Source organism: Erpetoichthys calabaricus, chromosome 2 (assembly GCF_900747795.2).
Source record: "Erpetoichthys calabaricus chromosome 2, fErpCal1.3, whole genome shotgun sequence".
NCBI lineage: Eukaryota > Metazoa > Chordata > Cladistia > Polypteriformes > Polypteridae > Erpetoichthys > Erpetoichthys calabaricus.
In genome coordinates, this window is record NC_041395.2 from 230378252 (window position 1) to 230401766 (window position 23515).

The 23515-nt window shown below is 40.9% G+C and overlaps 1 protein-coding gene across 1 annotated transcript in view; it reads left to right on the plus strand.

Moving 5' to 3' along the window:
• btbd16 (BTB (POZ) domain containing 16) overlaps positions 1-23515 on the plus strand; it is a 101110-nt gene that overhangs the window by 54569 nt on the left and 23026 nt on the right. Inside the window, exons 6-7 of the mRNA XM_028792567.2 lie at positions 13919-14010; positions 22220-22302. Of these exons, the coding sequence (XP_028648400.2) occupies positions 13919-14010; positions 22220-22302 (175 nt within the window). The remainder of the gene's footprint in view (positions 1-13918; positions 14011-22219; positions 22303-23515) is intronic.

Genomic DNA, 23515 nt, shown 5'->3' on the forward strand with positions numbered 1-23515 from the left:
TAGTGTGGTGGGTAATGTTACAAAATGAATTACGCATGCATCAGACCGACTGTTATAGACATGAACAAGCCCAAATATGCCACTAAAAAAATCAAAACTATATTTTATATTTATATTTGGACTGCTGCGGTGGGTTGGCACCCTGCCTGGGATTGGTTCCTGCCTTGTGCCCTTTGTTGGCTGGGATTGGCTCCAGCAGACCCCCGTGACCCTGTGTTCGGATTCAGCGGGTTGGAAAATGGATGGATGGATGGATATTTGGACTGAAGCATAGCTTGATAATGAATCAAATATATTGGGCTCAATGCCACATAAAATGACAAATGATGCCTAGAAATATATATATTGAGTAATATAAGAAACAGCAAAATACGGCCGTGTCCATGCCCCTAATTAAGAAATTGCTCAGTTGCCAGTTTGGAAGGTGCACATTGAAAGTTGCTGCCAGTTTCTTCCATGCTGTATTTCTTCAGAGTGCATGGCGATATCTTTGACTGTGTTCTCCAGATCTGATTTGAAATCTCTCACAATATTTATGATATAGTGCTTCTTCTCTTCTGTGAAGTTTGTGCTGTGATGAGACATTCTTTATGAATATTGGCCCACCTCTGACTCAGTATTTTATATGCTTTGGTGAATGTTGGATTATTTTGGTTACATGATGAGTGACAAGTGTCCACTCTTCTGTATTACCTTGGTGATTGAAAATTGAGTTACAGCAAGACCAGATTAGGACCCCCACAATTCCCAGTGTGCCACACGCATATATTTACATTCTATAAACATCACATATAAAAATAAAACGAGTGGGATTGGTCCCCCGAGGAGATTTAAGCGTGCAGTCACTCATACATTACATCATGGGGGGACAATATAATGTCTGAGTACCTATGTGTGTTATGCTTCAGCAGCACCAAAATGTTGTGGACCTTCTAAGAGAGCAAAACAAGTTCCAAACAACCTCAAAAATATCCACTAGAGGGGTAAAACCTTCAAAGCCTGGCTAGTAGTAGGGCAAACAGAGGATCTTTATAAATAAAATTTTTATTTTCACTAAAATGTTCTGACACACAAAAAGAAAGCTCTGTGGAACACAAAATGCAAAGGAATTGCTTGTAACAACAGAGGCAATTCAATGTGAACCAAGTCCCAATACAAAATCCAAGGCAAAGTCAGATAACAGCAAAATAATCAAATTTCCACAAATTCCCAATAAAGTAAGGCACAGCAAAATCACAAGAAACACTCACCACTCTGTAACGCATTCCAATGACCCACCACCAAAAACTATGAGAAACCCTCATCTTTATAAAGCTCAAGGCAGTCCCCGTTAATGATGGGATGGTAGTCTCGCCTCTTTGGGAGCCACCCACAAGACGCAAGGCATATAACAAAAGCGTAGAGATGAAATCAAAAATGAGCATGTGGTGTGACAGAACCACTAGGGGACGTGCCAGCCTCCCAACCTGACACAGACAGCACACTGATAAAGACATAAATATTTTTTATTTTTCTTCACCTTGTGGGAAATGCCTTCCTCGTTTCCCACAGGCACAACACAGTCCAAAGCACTAAGACACAATACACAAATCCTTTTTCCTTCTCCTTCTCTTTTCTCCTCCACTCTTCATCGGCAAGCTTCGTCTCCCTCCTCCCGAATCTGGCTCCCAGAATAGTGTCTGCTGGTCCCTTATATAGGTCACCCGGAAGTGCTCTGAGTGCTTGTTGACTTACTTCCGGCAGCACTTCTGGGTGTGGCAGAAGAACCGCCCACACGGGCTCAGAAATAGTTGCAGCTCACCCTAGCGTCACCCCCAGATCCCAACAGGACTGTAACGAAATCCAATTCCCATGAAACTCTGTGGGAGTTTGAGGTACTGCTGCCATCCAGGGGGGCTGCCATCTAGCATTCCAGGGGAGGTGATGCTCTGTCCACACTTGCGCCCCCGGTCCTTCCAAGGCAGAGGCGTCCCGGCCATCCATGACAGATCACAAAAAGTAAAATTAATAGAAGTAAATAACTCAAAAATAAACACAAAGGACATAAAAATGATTTGAACCTCAGCCAGGGGAGGAACACTGGCTGAGAAATGACAGTGTGTGGGAGAGTGCAAAGTAAAAACAGAAACAGAAAAATGCTGGCATTACTTTGTTCTCACATACACCAAAGCCCCTTGGTGACCAGGACTCCCAGATCACCCTGATGGCAGATCTTCCCATGAGTTACAGAGAGAGACATTTATGCTTCAGATGAATGTGTATCCCTCGCCATCATTACTTTCCATATAAGGATTTCTGGGCCTTTTCAAATGCTCCTACCGAATAACATTTACAATAACAACAGCCGATCTAATGTAGATAAACGACTGCATTTATTTTTATTAAATTTACAAGAGGGTGTCTTTTTTTCTGTGGACTCTGTTCCTTTAAATCAAGAGGAATGTATAGTGGCATGTCATTAATTGAGAGAGAGCAAGACATTCATTGCCAACGCACCTCCATTTGCTGGCAATCAGACAGCAGGCTGAGCAAAGCGAGGAGAAATGTGAAACAAAAATAAGACTAGCTGTGGATTAATTAAACATGGAGCTGATCTTGTTCTGCTGTTTGCTGAGACAGCACTTAGACCTGAAGAACCCCTCTTCTTAATACCGTACTACAAGGTCTAGTCTTGCTCCTCTGATAGTGCGGTACTATCTCAGGTACACTGCAACTGACCTGGTGTGTCCAGCAAGGAGCATAATGGACTGACCAGACTCTGCTGAGAAATCCATCCATCCATCCATTTTCCAACCCGCTGAATCCAAACACAGGGTCACGGGGGTCTGCTGGAGCCAGTCCCAGCCAACACAGGGCGTAAGGCAGGGAACCAATCCTGGGCAGGGTGCCAACCCACCACAGGACACACACACACACACCCAGACACCAAGCACACACTAGGGACAATTTAGGATCGTCAATGCACCTAACCTACATGTCTTTGGAATGTGGGAGGAAACCAGTGCGCCCGGAGGAAACCCACGCAGACACGGGGAGAACATGCAAACTCCACGCAGGGAGGACCTGGGAAGTGAACCCAGGTCTCCTAACTGCGAGGCAGCAGCGCTACCACCACGCCACCGTGCGGCCCATACTGAGAAATGCTACATGGAAATAAACAATTGAAAATAAATAATTGTATACTTAGCTTGTATTAAAGAATTTGTCAGCATACAAATCCACAGTTTGATTATGCCAGTACTAGCTCTCTGACCATCATGCCATGCACTTCCAGCCTTTGCCATTTTCTCTAGCTCACATATTATTAAAAAAAAAAATAAAGTAAAATCTGGACAGCTTGAGTCAGGTTTCAGTATTTAATAAGTAACAACTGGACAGCATGGTGGCACAGCAGGTAAAGCTGTGCTTGCCCTCCATTTAATTTTAAGGTGAAGTCTGGCATTCACATGTTCTTTTTGTGTTTAAGATTCTGCCCTCAGTCCATAAACCCACTTTTAGCTTGACTGATGATCCTAACTCGAACTGTTTAGAATAAGTGTGGGTACAAGAGTATGGCCTTCCGTGGACTACTGTGCCAATTCCTGCCTTGTATCCATTGATAATAATTAATTACATTTATGTATCACTTTTCTAACCTACTCAAAGCACTTTTAAATAGACAGTGGAGAACCACTTCAACTAGAACTACAGTAGTATGAAGCAGATGACGGGATGACAGCCATTCTTGTGCCAGTATGCTCACCACACATTAGCTATTAGGTGGTGAAGGGGTGAGACAGATAGTTAGCCAATAAAGGACAGGGGATAATTAGGATGCCAGAATGACCAAGCTATGGTGGACAATTTAGCCAGGACATTGGGGTACATCCTACTCTTTTCAAAACATTACCAGGGATCTTTTATGATCACAAAGAGTCAGGAACTCAGTATTATGTGTCATCTGAAGGATGGAGCCAATGTTTTCAGCACAAGTGTCCCTGTCACCACATTGGGATCCACGCACAGACCACAGGGTAAGCACCCTCTGATGGCCTAACCAACACCTTTTCCAGCTGTTTCTTTATGATCTCCAATCCAAGTACTGGCTTGGCCCAAACTTGTATACCTTCAGATGGACTACCTGCTCTGATGTGCAGGTTGTGTGGCTGCTGGCTGAGATACTTCCCTATAACTCTGAATAGAAAAAAGTAGTTACAGAATATAAAGTGAACATGAGGGCACCATGTTGGTGTAGTGATTATCACTGCAGCTTCATAGCTTCCCCAAGCTAGGTTTTAAATATCTGTCTGTCTATGGGTGGTTGCATGTTCTCCTTGTGTCTGTGTGATTTTTTTCTTTCCTAGTCCTCAAATTTTTATTCAGCATAGCAAAGGCGTGCAGTTTAGGCCGATTGATGATTTTGTAAGCTGTTTTATTTGATGATATCTGAGTGTGCCCTTCTGCAGCCTTGTGCCCCATCCATTTTGCATGTACTCCCAGGATGCTAAGCTGGATTAACCCACTTTGAATATGGTTGGATGGATAAAACAGAAGTGTCCCTTGCCTTGAAAGCTAACACTAAAAATGAGCCCAGAAGCCTCATCTCTGACGGTGACGCATATGATTTGCCTCACTGACATAGCAATGTGTGACCTGATGTTTATTTGCCTTCCATTATTGCACTTGTGAAACTAATAACACGAGAGAAGGTGTCTCCTGTTATTACGCAGTATATTGTCGTCAGGTCTGATGTTTTGCTAATTAAGCTGAAATTTGCACTTGCTCATAGCTGTAATGATCTATTATCACACAATCAGTAATGTGATCAAGTTAGATGTTGCATGCCCATTTCATATAAATTTTATTTGGCCTTGGAAGAGACATGGGTTTCAGCTAATATTAAAATCCATTACTGAATGAGGTTACACATTTTTAAAAAGGAAATGATTGAAAACACAACGAACAGCCATCACAGGATTCAACAGCAGAAAGTAAAAAGAGCCCTGAGTGCCTCAGAACATGCAGCTGAATGCCACGGATTATCAGCAGTGATCTTCTTGTTTTTGTAGACGTGCAACTGACACTTTTGCTAAAACTGTCCGTTTGCTATAATACTCGTCCTTTGTTTTAATTGCTGTGCAAAAAATTACGCCTTTCCTGCAGACTGCTGTTTTTCTTTCAATTTACAATTGATAATGTCTGCTCATTTCATAGCTCTCGTCTGTGCACAGGCCTTTAGCTCATTTTTCCAGGCAGATTGCGTGCTGCATTTGGAACAGATGGGTCAGGCAAGTTTGTTTTTATGTTCCCGAGAAATTCAGTTCTGTGTGAGTCAGTCAGCTGCATTAAAATTTTGGCATTCAGCTTCTATAGGATTAAACTTGTGAGTGCCGGGGTGTAAAGACAGGAAATGTGTTATGAGAAAAAGGGGGCGGATGTGTGATTAATTTTTTTTTAGATTCAACATCATTCTGAGGAGAATGAGAAGGCAAATGCGCCTCTTATTAGTCACCATAAAACTCATTTTAAAACTCTCATCTAGAGAAAGCATTTAGGCCTTTATTATTTATTTATTATGCCTGAAGTGCATCAAATCTTCATGCTTACCACTCATTATATTTGTGATGAATCCATTAGTAGCACTCGTATTATCTTAGTGCTGCGTGTTTATGCTCTGTAGATCAGACAGATTGTATTGCACATCAAATACTTTCTGAATTGGGCATTTCATGCATTAAGTAAATTACTGACGTCCAGTTTTCCTCTCGCATGTTTACTTCTGTAGCTCTCTAAAATGTATGTGCATTATTTTGTTTGAGAGTCTGGTGCACTTGAGCTAAGCCTGATCACTATTCATGCAATAGTTTTTAAAAATATTTTTTTTTTCTATATAGGGCACTGCCTTTTGCTGCCAAGATCATGCCAGAGGTCTAAATATGTAATTGTGGTTATGACATTTTTAGAGGGTCCTGTTAAAAGAACCACTGCAGCCACAAATGATGTGAAAATTTTCTAAGTTTAAGCCGCGCTGTTAAAATGAAGAGAAGTGGAAGGGTTGACTAACCAGCATTAATGGCACTACTGTGAAGCATAAAGAAACACATTTCTCTCACGCAATCGTATTTTATCGACTTGCAATTCCGTTTCTTTGTGTCTGCTTGGTTTATTAAAAAAGACAAAAAAGTAAATACATACCATGATGCCCATGTTGCGTGCAGATCCCTTCTTACACCTGGACATCGATAGTCATGTACCAAAATGGACTAGTGCAGCGTTTCTCAACCTTTAAGTATTTGCGACCCGAGTTTTTATAACAGTTTTAATTGCGCCCCCCTAACGTTTTTTTGAAAGGAGCCTACTAATACCAATTTGTTCTTTTTTAATTAATGATATATCATAGATGCATATTTTATTATACCTACTTAACTTTTATCGACATTTATCTAACTCTATATTTATTTTTCTAGATAGATAGATAGATAGATAGATACTTTATTAATCCCAATGGGAAATTCACAGTATCAGAATGTAGTTTAAGTTAATTTGTTTTGGTTTCAATAGATGTATTTTTCATATTTTCGATTCTTGTTTTCTTTTTTTCACATCTTCGCGCCCCCCTTTTTGTTACTTCGTGCCCCCCTAGGGGGGCCCACCCCACAGTTTGAGAACCACTGGACTAGTGCAATGAGGACTCAAACAAGCAAAGGTTGGTGCAAACATTGGTAAGTGCCTTATTTCAAACCAGCGTCCAACTGTGCAGTGTGCAAAGTGCAGTGTAAAGTGCAGCACAGTTCAATAAATAAATAAATAATCCTCATATTAGAAAAAGTGTCTGTGTCGAGGTTAAAATCCATCAGTGAATAATTCCATAAACAGGTAAAAATCAAGAATAAAAATCCTGTCAGGATCAGCACATTAAAAATCACAAGCCTCAGTGTATCCTTCGACCTCATCTCCAATCCTCAACCTCTGCTCAGCCGATGGGGATGCACACTGGCAAGCAAGGTTGACCCTCTTCATCTCATGCCCCCACCACCATGCCTTGGTGTCTGTGGGAACCCTGCAAGCTCTGATCCCTTATCCCACCACCATCCCTTGGTGATCAGCCACTCCCACTCCAATCCATTGCTCATTGGTAGTGACTTTGCTCATGAAGTGCCACTGCTCCATCCAGGGCTTCACTGACCACCATGCCTCTTCTCGGTCGCACTGGCTTCACCACAATCCTGGCAACCTCTCGATTTTACCTCCTGTCTTTCTCTCCTTCTGTTTCACTCCCTACTCTCTTGTGCAGGCTCCTTTTGTATTCTCATGGGTGCAGGTGCCTTGATTACAACTCATGGAGCATCAGTGAGCCACAACTGAGCAGCTCGCCTCCCCACTGAACACCAACAAAACCGCAACGGACCTCTAACACACTATACCACTTGTACGTACATTTATAATCCTACTTAATCCAACGGGTGGAGTGGTGGCTCTGAGGTAGAGATCTGCACTTGTAATCAGAAGGTTGCGGGTTCAAATCCCGTAAATGCCAGAAGTGACTCTACTCCATTGGACACTTGACCAAGGCTCTTAACTTGGAATTGCTCTGTCTTGGGTATGACGTTAATCTGCATGCAGCCCTGCACATAGGCCCTCCAACCTGCAGGGAAAAACCTGGGGGTTGGTGACAGAATTGGCACTCCAGAAACCATTAAAAACCTCACACTGTTCCATTTCATCTGTTGCATGGCTGCACTCGGGTCCTATTCTGGGATCCTGAGCTGATTTGTCATGTGGTGGGTGCGTCAATGTGCTGTATCAGCGTGTGCTCCTCACCTCTCCTCCTCTTAATCCTGTTGAAGGTCTTTTTAGCACTGGTCATAGGTGAGAAACAACCTTAATCGAGCACCAGTCCATTAAAGGGCTCATTCATGCCAGGTATAATTAAAATTAACAAAATAATGTAATGCTAGTCATTGCAGGGTTCTGGTAAGAGTTGTTTTGGAGGCTGCACATTCTCCCAGTGTGTGGGATTTTGGGATTTTTCTCCAGAAATTTAGTTTTTCTCTCACATCCCAAAGACATGAGAGGTTTGGTTAATTAATTAATTAATTTGATTTAATGTGAGAGTTTGTGTGAAAGTTTCCTGTGGAGGACTAATGGTTCATCTATAGCGGGTTCCTGCTTTGTGTCTGACGTTACTAGAATGGGCTTTGGATATTTGGTAATGTTGTGCACAGTATTAGTTTATATTCTTTATGTATACAGTAATCCCTCCTCCATCGCGGGGGTTGCGTTCCAGAGCCACCCGCGAAATAAGAAAATCCGCGAAGTAGAAACCATATGTTTATATGGTTATTTTTATATTGTCATGCTTGGGTCACAGATTTGCGCAGAAACACAGGAGGTTGTAGAGAGACAGGAACGTTATTCAAACACTGCAAACAAACATTTGTCTCTTTTTCAAAAGTTTAAACTGTGTTCCATGACAAGACAGAGTTGACAGTTTTGTCTCACAATTAAAAGAATGCAAACATATCTTCCTCTTCAAAGGAGTGCGCGTCAGGAGCACTGAATGTCAGAAAGTGAGAGAAAACCAAACAAATCAATAGGGCTGTTTGGCTTTTAAGTATGCGAAGCACCGCCGGTACAAAGCTGTTGAAGGCGGCAGCTCACACCCCCTCCGTCAGGAGCAGGAAGAGAGAGAGAGCCAGAGAGAGAGAGAGAGAGAGAGAGCGAGACAGAGGAAAACAAACAGTGAAAAATCAATACATGCCCTTTGAGCTTTTAAGTATGCGAAGCACCATGCAGCATGTCGCTTCAGGAAGCAGCTGCACACAGAAGGTAGCAACGTGAAGATAATCTTTCAGCATTTTTAGACGAGCGTCCGTAGCGTCTAGGTGTGCGAACAGCCCCCCTGCTCACACCCCCTACGTCAGGATCAGAGAAAGTCAGCGCAAGAGAGAGAGAGAGAGAGAAACAAAAGTAAGTTGGGTAGCTTCTCAGCCATCTGCCAATAGCTTCCCTTGTATGAAATCAACTGGGCAAACCAACTGAGGAAGCATGTACCAGAAATTAAAAGACCCATTGTCCGCAGAAATCCGCGAACCAGCAAAAAATCTGCGATATATATTTAAATATGCTTACATATAAAATCCGCGATAGAGTGAAGCCGCGAAAGGCGAAGCGCGATATAGCGAGGGATCACTGTATATTGAAATAATTCATAGAAATTCTGCAGTGGTACACTATTCAAGAGGAGAAGGTTCGTTCCTTGTAAGCATAACTAAAGAGCACACTCACTCACCCCTTAATCAGTGAGGAAAGGAGACTCGATTAACAGAAAGCAACTTGACACTTAACTGGATTATTACTTCTGACTTAAATTCTCAAAACTTAACAACTGTAGTAGGCACATACAGTATGTTGTGATCACAGCTTAAAGAGCTGGGCAGTTCCAGTGAGGAACTAAACCAGAAGAAGAAAAATGATAAAAAAGAGCAAGATTAGTAGTCATCAGAGGGATATAGGCAAGGGTGAAAAATACCAGAAAAGACTGCAAACATGAATGTCAAAATGAAAACCCAGAATGTCAGAAGTCATATTTGTAGCAAAATGTCAAATCCAGACTAGAAGATCAATGACGTAACCACCAAAAAAAAATCAAACCGCAAGTCTTTTTAGAATTATCAAAAGGGAGGATGGTGAAAGTAGTGTGCCGCTATCTTTTATAGGTGGGGAGCAATGACTCAGCATGTCACATAACCCCCCACTTGACCTGACCAGCAATAACGGTTTCCTTGTAGAAACACTCACAGAATGTTAATACTTGCAAATTAAAATATGCATCTATATGGTACATAATGAGGTCATCGTGATAACAAGAAAAATACAGAAACACCAGGATAAAGAACCCAAAAAGTGAGAAAATGTACACAAATGATTCTTCGGACATTCAAATGCAAAACAATTACAACTTTTATTATCAAAATAAGGGTCTTTGGTGCACTTTAGTGGGAGTGAGAGTAGGCTGTCGTCTTTCAAACACAGTGTGAACAAATTTCACAAGGATCACACCTCTGGCTTTTGTTAAGTACCAGTTCTTTATTTGGTTTTGTTTCTTTTTTTCTTTTAAACTGCTCTTTTTAGACTCCATCACTTTAACTGCCATAGAGCAGTGGTTCTCAAAGTATGGTCCATGTGACTGTGCCAAGTGATCCATGGGTTGACCTAGTCATCTTTCTTAGAAGGATTTTCTTATTGATAGGGACACTGACCACTATGCACCCTTCTGACTTTCTGGCAGATGATTACATCTTTTATTTCTAAACTATATCTTTCCACTCCGATCTTGTACTCTGAGCCAGCACGGTCACTCATAGAGTGATAATATGAGAATTAGTTTGCATTATGGAAAGTAGTAGTGCGAGTTTGACAGTATTCCATTTATGCTAGGTTTTTGTTGTCTGTCTTAGGGCTTCCAATAAAGGTATAACAGTGGCAATAGCATGGGTACTTTATTAACTTCATTAATCCTCAGAGAAAGTGTAGAGTTACAGTAGCAGACAAAAGGGCATAAAGATATGCACTATAAAAAGAATTATCTACAGTATATACAGTGGTGTGAAAATCTATTTGCCCCCTTCCTGATTTCTTATTCTTTTGCATGTTTGTCACACAAAATGTTTCTGATCATCAAACACATTTAACCATTAGTCAAATATAACACAAGTAAACACAAAATGCAGTTTGTAAATGGTGGTTTTTATTATTTAGGGAGAAAAAAAAATCCAAACCTACATGGCCCTGTGTGAAAAAGTAATTGCCCCCTGAACCTAATAACTGGTTGGGCCACCCTTAGCAGTAATAACTGCAATCAAGCGTTTGCGATAACTTGCAATGAGTCTTTCACAGCGCTCTGGAGGAATTTTGGCCCACTCATCTTTGCAAAATTGTTGTAATTCAGCTTTATTTGAGGGTTTTCTAGCATGAACCGCCTTTTTAAGGTCATGCCATAGCATCTCAATTGGATTCAGGTCAGGACTTTGACTAGGCCACTCCAAAGTCTTCATTTTGTTTTTCTTCAGCCATTCAGAGGTGGATTTGCTGGTGTGTTTTGGGTCATTGTCCTGTTGCAGCACCCAAGATCGCTTCAGCTTGAGTTGACGAACAGATGGCCGGACATTCTCCTGCAGGATTTTTTGGTAGACAGTAGAATTCATGGTTCCATCTATCACAGCAAGCCTTCCAGGTCCTGAAGCAGCAAAACAACCCCAGACCATCACACTACCACCACCATATTTTACTGTTGGTATGATGTTCTTTTTCTGAAATGCTGTGTTCCTTTTACGCCAGATGTAACGGGACATTTGCCTTCCAAAAAGTTCAACTTTTGACTCATCAGTCCACAAGGTATTTTCCCAAAAGTCTTGGCAATCATTGAGATGTTTCTTAGCAAAATTGAGACGAGCCCTAATGTTCTTTTTGCTTAACAGTGGTTTGCGTCTTGGAAATCTGCCATGCAGGCCGTTTTTGCCCAGTCTCTTTCTTATGGTGGAGTCGTGAACACTGACCTTAATTGAGGCAAGTGAGGCCTGCAGTTCTTTAGACGTTGTCCTGGGGTCTTTTGTGACCTCTCAGATGAGTCGTCTCTGCGCTCTTGGGGTAATTTTGGTCGGCTGGCCACTCCTGGGAAGGTTCACCACTGTTCCATGTTTTTGCCATTTGTGGATAATGGCCCTCACTGTGGTTCGCTGGAGTCCCAAAGCTTTAGAAATGGCTTTATAACCTTTACCAGACTGATAGATCTCAATTACTTCTGTTCTCATTTGTTCCTGAATTTCTTTGGATCTTGGCATGATGTCTAGCTTTTGAGGTGCTTTTGGTCTACTTCTCTGTGTCAGGCAGCTCCTATTTAAGTGATTTCTTGATTGAAACAGGTGTGGCAGTAATCAGGCCTGGGGGTGGCTACGGAAATTGAACTCAGGTGTGATACACCACAGTTAGGTTATTTTTTAACAAGGGGGCAATTACTTTTTCACACAGGGCCATGTAGGTTTGGATTTTTTTTCTCCCTAAATAATAAAAACCATCATTTAAAAACTGCATTTTGTGTTTACTTGTGTTATATTTGACTAATGGTTAAATGTGTTTGATGATCAGAAACATTTTGTGTGACAAACATGCAAAAGAATAAGAAATCAGGAAGGGGGCAAATAGTTTTTCACACCACTGTACAATAAGGATATTACAAAGTGTAAGTATATAGTGTAAAGTGAATATACAGTACCTGCATATAGCCTCATCAGTTACAATTTCACAGTATTAATGTATGTCAATCATTGGCAACTGACTGTTAAAAAGGGTACTAGAAAATCTCTGTACCCTTATCACATGGAAAACAATAATCCCTGAGGCATGGAGTGGCTTATTTTACAAGCTGATGGCTAAGGATAGGAATGACTTTACACGGTGCTCCTTTGTTTAGCCAAGATCACATATAGAGGGCGAGAGCCATTGACAAGAGTAATAAGCAGCTTCCTTAGTGATTTCTCTTCCACCACTTTCTCCATTCCTGACTGAGACAGCCTTTTAAAATCAGAGTTTATTCTGTTGGCATCACCTGCTTTTATTCCATTGTCCCAGCACAGTACCACATAGAAGATGGCACTGGGCATTACAGACTGGTAGAGAACATGTAAGAGTGGCCTTCATACACCAAATTACGTCAACTTGCTCAGGAAATAATGTCGACTCTGACACTTCTTGTATTCAGCATTCGTGTTGGCACTCCACTCAAGCCTTTCATTCAGGTACAGTCCAAGGGAGTCCTCACCACATTGATGGGAACCGAGGGCAGGATGGACTTGACCCTCCTGAACTCTACAATCATCTCTTTTGTCTTGTTGAGCTGCAGATGGTTGTATTTGTATCATTCAACAAAGCTTTTCACTAATGTCACTCTCCTGTCCACAACTGATACACCAAATATGGCTGTGTTGTTAGAATAGAAGCACCTTTGATAAGTAGCCCCGTTCAGGTTTACAAATTCTAAATCAGTATCTCAGTTTGTGTGTCTACTCCTCTATATGCAGAAAACATAAATGTGATAATTGTAATGCACAGAATTTATGGTGATGATTGGCTATCGGGCATAGGTGGTTCTTTATATTTTTGACACACAGTTCTCAGGCTTACCTTGTTCTCATTGCTAATGGAAAGGCAGCATAATACTTCAGTGAGAGAAAGTGAATTTTGAGGGCATATGCCCTGGTTTTAACATGGACCACAATTTCAGTTTGATTTTTATGACCAGACATTTCAGCCAACCAATAAATGTCTGTGGCTTAAGGAACTGAATCTCCTGCTAACAGTCAAACCTTTGTTATACAAGAACCATTGTCTGCCATGAAGAAAATGGAAAACAGCTGAAACAGAACAAAGATGCCCGTCCCTTCAATTACTTTCAAAGGAAAATACATTTGATTGTTTTACTTAACATGGATCCGCTGTGGATATGTGTCCGATAAGAGTAAGGCTTCCCAATTTGCCATAAAAATGGATGTTTCCCAGACAATCCAACTGGACCTCATTATCAAATGTGATTCATTTGCTTCAGGATCATGGGGAGGGAGGCTTTCTCTGTTTCTCAACTAGGGTGTTCTACTGTATAATTGATTTGATCTTTTTCTGTGACCTTTGCATGGGTACTTATTAGGTAGCCTTTTAAAATACATTACACTCAGCAAACTTAAGTAATATGTGCATATTACTAAATTATTAAGAGCACTCTTGTATTTTTTTAAGATGAATGTAAGCTTCAAGGAATTGTCTAAAGTGGTGTTTCTCACTGTTCAATATAAACACAAAGTTAATATGTGTACATATTTACTTATTACACATATTGAATGTGTACATAATATACAGATCCTAACTCTTATTTTATTTTTTGTAGCTTGTCTAAGGGTGCAGCTTTCCTTGAGAGAGATGTTGGCAAGAAGTACATTCCTCTTTTCCAATGTTTGCGTCTTTATGGAATCATGGATAGTAAGTATGAAGTGCATGAATCACCATGCTACATTATGTGCAATGTCATGTTTCTTTAGCCCATGAAAACGGCAAAGTCTAAATTCTGTAGCCATTGAAATGCAGTACATGGAAATAATCAAGAGGGTCATGTCACCTTTGAGATTAGCAAATATTCTAACTAAAAGAAGTGGCACTAGGAAATAAAGTCTACAATCTTAGTCTAAAAATGTGCAATAGTCAAAATCCAGAGAGTTAAAATACCTAAGCCTCATGTGGCGAGAGTATGCAGGCAGTTCCTGGAGGATGAAGGAATTGATATCATTGACTGGCCAAAATGCTAATCAAAACCGTTAATACAGAACGTGAAACTGCAAAAAGAAAATTGCTAACAACACCACTATGAATAGTACTTATCTAGAAAATTAAATCAAAACTGAAACTCACCACCATCTAGAATAGCCTCTGGTAAATCACATCACGCCTCATCGTTTGTGACAATCATGTGGTGACAACATTGCATTGTTGCTACAAGGAAACAGGACAACATGCAAAATGGTGGTAACTGTGACTTCAAACCAGAATGGTTTGTGCAATAAGTACCAGTTCTTCTGACTACTGATTTCTTATTCCTAAACAAAGTTAGGAATGCTCTTTGATTAAATGATTATGTTTTTAGTCTAAGGGCGATCTGCAAATCTAAGAGTGCTCTATGATCTTTTGAAGTAGCTACAAAAGGTATTTAATTTTGAATTAAGTTGGAATCAGAAGATGGTCAAAAGTGGTATGATAAGGTTTAGTAACAGAGACTTGGACATGAGACAAAATCCTAAGTAAACAATCAAAAATCCTAAGTAAACAGTGAATAGCGTAAAAGCCAAAATATTATGTGTAACTCTTAGCTGAGGGGTACAAAGGAGTTAAAAACCAATGCTCAAACAAAAAAGCTAAGTATTAGGTTGTATGCACACACTAGGATGATGAACTCTATGTGTTGTTCTCCTTTCCTTCTGCCTCCAGTTGAGTGTCGTCTGCTGCTTCTTCACTCTCTGCAAAGTAAGGCAGCAGACTCCTTTTATAATGGATCGAGAATGGCTTCTGGTGACCCAGCATGACTTGTCAGAAGCACTTCTGTTTGATAACCAGGACAGTTCTCCCCCAACAGTGCCCTCTTGTGGCACCTAGGGAGCAGTTCCCAGGAACTCCTGTGGGTGTCCTTACTGGGACTCCTCCAGTGGACCACTGCCACCTAACGGATGAGGGATGAAACTGCTCCTGGCATTCTGGCTTCAGCTTGTCCATCCCTTAGCATCTTCCATCTTTTTAAAGCTCATGTTGTCATCCAGCCAGGATGTCCATCTGTCCTGAATGGCACTTACAATATTTAGTTGCTGGTGCCCATTTGATGCCCATTCTTTTAGTTCCTCCAAGTTACCCCAAGCTGTAGATTTGCTGATTTTGGAGAAAGTCATCCACTGTCATGTAACAAAAGGTGTGAATCCTAACAACCTACCGAATTCCATGCAAAACAAAATTGTATTTTTCTATCACATTAGAATAGCACTGCAGATAACTGTGGCAGCAGTGAGATGTTTGTTTTCTTCTTGTCATTGCTATCAAACCACAATTTTGCACTTAATCTCAGCAGGAGCAAACTCCTGTTGTGCACCAACTGGTACTGACATGCAGTTGGCTGGACCAGCAACATTAGTATGTGCAGAAGAGAATACCAGAGAAATCGGAACTGAAAAATGGAACCTGCAGTACGCTAAGAGACAGCTTTCAACTGTAAGAGTTATCTTTACAAAATTTCCTCATGTTGCCTCAGAGGACTTTTTTTTTTCTTAGAATTTAGCAATAAACAAAAGAACTACTATGGGATCGCCCAAACACTCAAAACCACACAGCAAGGAAACTGAGCTGTAGCTTATCATTTTTATTCAAATATGAAGCTGAAATAGGAAGCCAATGTAAATATCATTACAACTTTAGTTTGTATGTCATAAAACAACATCAACCTGAGACAGATATAATATTTTTGAAGTTCGACTGGCACTATGACCAGGATTGGTTCCTCACGTAAAGCCAATGCAGCTGAACAGTCTCTAGCTTGAGCAAACCCTGAATTGGAATAAGTAGATTAGAACTCACATTGAGAAATATATGAAATGAAACTGGCACTTCATCCACAATTATCTCCTGCCTTGCACCAGATCTTGCTTTGGTGGCACTCAGTGTTCCTGAACTGGAATCAGCAGGTTAGAGAAGGATTGATGGATTTCTTAAAAGACTTGAAGGAACAGCAGCACAGCTTCGTAGGCCAGGGTTCTGTTCACAGCCCAGTGTCTCTCTGTGTGCAATTTATATGTTTATCTTGTACTCATGTGGGTTTTCACCTGTTTTCCAAAAACCTGCATGTAAAATGACATGGTGTAAATGTTGGCTTTTCACCAGAATAGATTCTTTTTGGCTGTACCTGTCTACTGTGTTCTGCCATATTGATGCCCATTCAGCCCTGTGAATACGTGCATAATCTTTTCAGTAATAATTTATCCAGAATGCTTGTTTCAAGTATGTTTGATTTGTCAAATTCACCCATACATCCATCACTGAATCAGTTTAATATACTCCAGGACTACATGGTATCAGAGACTTAGCATATTTTAAACATTAAATAAAAAGGCTTCTTGTAGGAAGTGCAGTTGTATGTTCTCCACATGTCTCTGTGGGTTTTCTTTCAGGTACTCTGACTTCCTCCTACATACCACTCCTCTTACTCTTGTCCAGTGGTGGATGGGTGGCCTTGGAAACCCTGCAAATTTTGTTTTGTTTTTTAATTCTAGCCTGTTTTTTTTTGTTTTGTTTTTTCTGTTCTCTTGGCCATCTGACCTTATCACTAGATTCATCCTTAGAGACTTACAACATGTCATTGTATATAAGGATGCTACTCTTCTACTTGATATATATATACATATACTAGGGGGCTTTGCCCCCTGCTCGCTTAGTGCTCAATATATATAAACTGCTCAAAAAATTAAAGAAACACTTTTTAATCAGAGTATAGCATCAAATCAATGAAACGTTTGGGATATTGATCTGGTCAGTTAAGTAGTAGAGGGGGTTGTTAATCAGTTTGAGCTGCTTTGGTGTTAATGAAATTACCAACAGGTGCACTAGAGGGGCAACAATGAGACGACCCCCAAAACAGGAATGGTTTAACAGGTGGAGGCCATTGACATTTTTCCTTCCTCATCTTTTCTGACTGTTTTTTCACTAGTTTTGCATTTGGCTATTCCCAGTACAGTCTCAAGGGCATGGAGGAGATTCCAGGAGACAGGCAGTTACTCTAGGAGAGCTGGACAGGGCCGTAGAAGGTCCTTAACCCATCAGCAGGACCAGTATCTGCTCCTTTGGGCAAGGAGGAACATGATGAGCACTACCAGAGCCCTTCAAGACCTCCAGCAAGCCACTGGTGTGAATGTCTCTGACCAAACAATTAGAAACAAACTTCATGAGGGTGGCCTGAAGGCCTGACATCCTCTAGTGGGCCCTGTGCTCACTGCCCGGCACCATGGAGCTTGATTGGCATTTGCCATAGAATACCAGAATTGGCAGGTCCACCAATGGCACTCTGTGCTTTTCACAGATGAGAGCAGGTTCACCCTGAGCACATGTGTCAGACGTGAAAGGGTCTGGAGAAGTCGTGGAGAACGTTATGCTGCCTGTAACATCATTCAGCATGACCTGTTTGGTGGTGGATCAGTGATGGTCTGGGGAGATGTATCCATGGAGGGACACACAGACCTCTACAGGCTAGACAATGGCACCTTGACTACCATTAGGTATCGGGATGAAATCCTTGGATCCATAAGTTAGAACCTGTGCTGGTGCAGTGGGTCCTGGGTTCCTCCTGCTGCACAACAATGCCCGGCCTCATGTTATAAGAGTATGCAGGAAGTTCCTGGATGAACGAATTGATACCATTGACTGGCCCCCACGCTCACCTGACCTAAATCCAATAGAACACCTCTGGGACATTATGTTTCGGTCAATCCGACGCCGCCAAGATGCCCTGGTCCAGATATGAGAGGAGATCCCCCAGGACACCATCTGTCGTCTCATTAGGAGCATGCCACAACATTGTCAGGTATGCATACAAGCATGCAGGGGCCATACAAACTACTGAGTACGATTTTTAGTTGCTGCAATGATATTTAGGCTAAATGGACTAGCCTGCCGCATCATTTTTTTCACTTTGATTTTTGGGGTGTCTTTGAATTCAGCCCTCTGTAGGTTGATAATTTTCATTTCTATCAAATGATGTGGCATCCTTTTGTTCCTAACACATTACCCAGTCCATATCAGTATAGATATCCAGCAGGATTTTTTTTCCCCATTGAGATCTGATGTCTTTTCAAAGTGTTCCTTTACTTTTTTTGAGCATATGTACAGTAATCCCTCGCTATATCGCGCTTCGCCTTTCGCGGCTTCACTCCATCGCGGATTTTATATGTAAGCATATTTAAATATATATCGCGGATTTTTCGCTGCTTCGCGGGTTTCTGAGGACAATGGGTCTTTTAATTTCTGGTACATGCTTCCTCAGTTGGTTTGCCCAGTTGATTTCATACAAGGGACGCTATTGGCAGATGGCTGAGAAGCTACCCAGCTTACTTTTCTTTCTCTCTCTCTTGCGCTATCTGTGATCCTGACGTAGGGGGTGTGAGCAGGGGGGCTGTTCGCACACCTAGACGATACAGACGCTCGTCTGAAAATGCTGAAAGATTATCTTCACGTTGCTACCTTCTGTGTGCAGCTTTTAACTATGCTGCACGGTGCTTCGCATACTTAAAAGCTCAAAGGGCACGTATTGATTTTTTTATCTGGCTCTCTCTCTCTCACTCTCACTCTCTCTCTGCTCCTGACGGAGGGGGTGTGAGCTGCCGCCTTCAACAGCTTTGTGCCGCGGTGCTTCGCATACTTACAAGCCAAACAGCCCTATTGATTTTTTTGCTCCTTTGAAGAGGAAGATATGTTTGCATTTTTTTAATTGTGAGACTGAACTGTCATCTCTGTCTTGTCATTGAGCACAGTTTAAACTTTTGAAAAAGAGACAAATGTTTGTTTGCAGTGTTTGAATAACGTTCCTGTCTCTCTACAACATCATGTGTTTCTGCGCAAATCTGTGACCTAACCATGACAATATAGAAATAACCATATAAACATATGGTTTCTACTTCGCGGATTTTCTTATTTCGCGGGTGGCTCTGGAACGCAACCCCCGCGATGGAGGAGGGATTACTGTATACATATATATACTTGATAACACCTATATATATATATATATATATGTTTTTAAGATCATATAGATTTGTTTGTTTTTTTCTTTGTAACTTATTCTTTAATATTATTGCCTAATCTTATTTGCTTTTTTTATTTCTTCTAACTTTCTCTTTGACATCTTGTAAAGCACTTTGAGCTACATTGTTTGTATAGAAATGTGCATTATAAAGAAATGTTGTTGCTGCTGTTATCCCAAAGGTTAGTTTAATTAATGACTGTAAATGAGTGAGTGCAGATGTGTGAGTGAGTGTGTACCAAGATGAACTGGCATCCCATTCCAGTGTACAGTTGGCTACCTGTGGTCTTTCAATGGAAAAAAACAGGTTCCTTAAAATGAATGGATAGCAGAGGTACATGTCTCCTTATAACGTAACAAAAATAACATTATAGTACCTGTTCAATCCAGTTCAGGTTTGTGGCAGCTGTAGCCTATCCTAACTGCACCAGGTCCAGGAGAGAAACCAAACCAGGATAGGGCACCAGTCCAACACAGGGTCCACTAATGTACACAGCCACACACAGCCAAGGGTAGAGCCATAAGTTATCTTAACCTGCACGCCTTTGGGAATGTGAGAGGAAAATCTAAGCAGATATGGGTACAACATACAGATTCCACTATTGCAACAATCAGGCATGGGATTTGAATCTAAGATGCCAAATCTATGAGGCACAACTCTTTTAAAATGTTTGGTAAATACTTACTAGGTGTGTTATTTGCCCAGGAAATTTTGTAAAACAGTGGGCCTCCATTATAGTGTCGTCACTTAATCTGTTATACTATATCAGAAGTACTATGTAACTAACAAAGTGCTTGCCTTAAACAATATTTGTTTGTCTTTTATTTTTTTTTTTACCAAGGTCTAATATTATTGGAAGGTAGTTTAGTGGTTAAGGCTTTGAACCTAAGACTTTAAACCCTGAGGTTGTGGGTTCAAATCCTGCTGCTGCCTGTGCTCCAATTGGAAGAACAAAAGAAATATAAACAATTTTATCTGAATTAAGTGGACATGGATAAGGGCATAGAGTATCTCAAACAAGTAATAATTATATTTCACTGGAGCCGCTTACTCATTTACAATTGACCATTGTGATGGATGGCCGGCTACATATTCCGGCCCCCACCCCCAGGCTGCCAGGAGGAGCTCTCCCAACAGCATGGACGTGCCCCAAGTTCCAGCAGGGCCTCATGGACTATGTAGTTTGTATACACAGCCCTGCTGGATACCTTGGGGACCACTGGGAGTCGCTGTCGGGAAGCCCGTGGACTTATGTGTGCCCTATAACCTGGAAGTACGTCCTGGTCACGTGAGCAGGAGAGATGACGTGCTTCCAGGTTGAAGATAAGGACTGTTTACCCTGACCCGGAAGGGATAAGGAACTGTGGACTGTTGGGCAGGAACACCTCCGGGTCAGGGTGTATAAAGGACTCTGGGAAAGCCCAGTACACTGAGCTGAGCTGGGAGGTAGGGTGGCGAAGTGTCTGGGTGAGGAGGAAAGAGCATTGTAATTGGTGTTGATTTATATGAGTAGTGTGGAGTAGAGGGTGCTTTGTGCACGTGATTACTGTACAATAAAGAAGGATTGTACTTTCACCTGGTGTTTGGAGTGGTACCTGAGGGTTCAAGAGGTGGACAAAAGCCTTAACTGCTACACCATGTATAAAACATTCCTGTCATAGATCAATTCCTGCTTTTCCTACTGACTTGGGTTTTGTGTCATTATAAAATACAATTCTAAAGGAAAATGTATTCTTATGATTTAAAACGGAAATCAGCTATGTTCCCTCTAAACTGCACTATGCTCCCTTTTGAACTTCTGTGCAGGTGTTATCACTTCTTTCACCTTTTGAAAATACACTCACTGTTGCTGAAACTCCACAGGGGACAATCTCGTGGTTCATGTTAGAGTATTTCACTGTGCTTGACACTTCACAGGAATACACTACCAACTCCCCACTCATCGTTTGACAGAGATCAATGGAGTGGAACAGATAACCAAAATGAGACTCAGTCCACATCTAAGAGTGCTGGTAGTCAACAGCAAAAAAAAAAAAAACAGCACTTGCCAACTATTAAGCTATGTATCATCTCAGAACTTTTTCTTTCCATTTCAGAATGTGATCACTTCTCTTTTTTTCTGTCCAGGACACCACCATAGCTCAGTTATCTATCCACTCTAATGGTTAGCAGTGTTATTTGCGTCACCCATCAATTGTGTCTGCTATGTCCTTGATTTTCATAAGCGCAGCACAGAGTATGCAGTTTAGCATAATATTAATAAATATTAACAAATAAAAAATTTACCAACAAATAAAAAAGCATGTCAATTCATTTTTTTTTGTCTGCAACATCGCCAAATTGTAATCAATTCCAGCAAGGCATTTTTGAGATTTTGGTGTATGATATATCAAAATGTCCTTTATCAGTGGAGACCTACTGGCCTAGATGCTGCCAAATTTCAGCATTTTAACTAAACAGGAAATAGTGATTTTGTTGATGTGTGAATGAATGAATGAGTGAGTGAGTGAGTGAGTGAGTGAGTGAGTGAGTGAGTGAGTGAGCGAGCGAGTGAGTGAGTGAGCGAGTGAGCGAGTGAGTGAGCGAGTGAGTGAGGCAATCAGAATATATAGATTTGTGAGCACATTTTTTATTGTTTGAAATTAATTTACTTTGAATGAGCCATAGCAGCCTGCCTAGATCTCAGACATCCGTCGTACCCAAAGAGTTTTAGAAACACAAATTAGGGAAAAAATAAGGTGCCCCATACCAATTGGGAAACAAAGGGAATTAATGGAGAATTCAACTACCCTCAGGCACAGACACAGTGAAACAGATGCAAATGGATTAAACACATTATAAATGACAGCTTTATTATCATTTTTTTACAGGTCTGCAGCTTGAAGAAATTCAGCAAATTCAGCTTCTGCCTCAGATGTGGCTGTTGCGTATCTTCACAAAGCATTATTATGCAGTAAGTTAGCAATTCTGCAATGAACGGTAGCAGCCTGATGATCCTGTTCCCTACCCACTGATGGTCATCAAGTATGTTTATTACTACTTTGTAATGTTAGTAAATGCTGGCCATTCTGCTTACCTTGCTAAAGCTACAATGACTCCTTTGATCGAGGAGTTTTTTGCTCCATATGATATTATTATTGGTGAGTTTTTCATAAGCTCAGTGAGGAGCTGTTTAGCAGATGCATGTGGAGTCAAAAAAAAATTAAAAATCATGGTACTGTGTGTGTGTGTGTGTATGGGTGTGTGCGTGTGTGTGTGTGTGTGTGTGTGTGTGTTGGTATGGGTGTGAGTGTGTGTCCAGTCCTTCTGAACAATCTGATTGGTCAGTTTGACTTTGGTGGCTCAATAGTAGGGATAATGACACAATACTTCAGTGGTGTGAAGTCTTATTCCTGATTGTGACTTTCTTTTTTTCTTACAAAGAAGTAGTTAAAATGGGATAAGGTTAAAAAAGCAGGCCAAAGTCCATTGCCAGGAAATCAATTAACTGAAACTTCAATGTCCAAGCACAAAACTAAATTGTTGTTGTATATGCAATCTGGAACATCCAGGAAATGCATGGCACCGACCTTGATACCATTACAGTGGGTGCTTAGTAACATGGCAGTAATGATAAATGAAACTTTCAAAGATGTGAAATAATTTCAACAACTAAAAGGGTAAATCAAAACTAGGATTATGGTACTTAATTTCATGATGAATTAAGTCCCACTTCTTGCATGGTTTGTTAACATAAATTCTCCTTTTGGTTCTTTTCAACAATTTCCATGGGCTCGACTTTATAGATGTTTGAAAGTCTACATAATTTTAATACAACTGAAAACATTGTGTTGGAGGATGACTTAGCTACAGAGAAAAACCTGCCAGAGGAGACAAACTAAATTAGAGGGACCAAAACAGGAGCACAAACCATAGTCAAAGTCAAAAACTAAGCAGAATAAAAATAAAGATGCTAAAACAAGTTTACCTCACACTAAAATGCAGTTTGCTTTTTAAGAATTGATCCAAAGCTGGCACAACAACAGATGTGTGACACAATCTTAAATAGGCAGATCCATCCACGAATTATATTTTGTATATCTTTCTTGCCCCATGTAATTTTTAGTAATGGCTGAAAACATTTTTAATCTCATATTTTCTTACAGAATGGAGGGGAAAATGTTCAT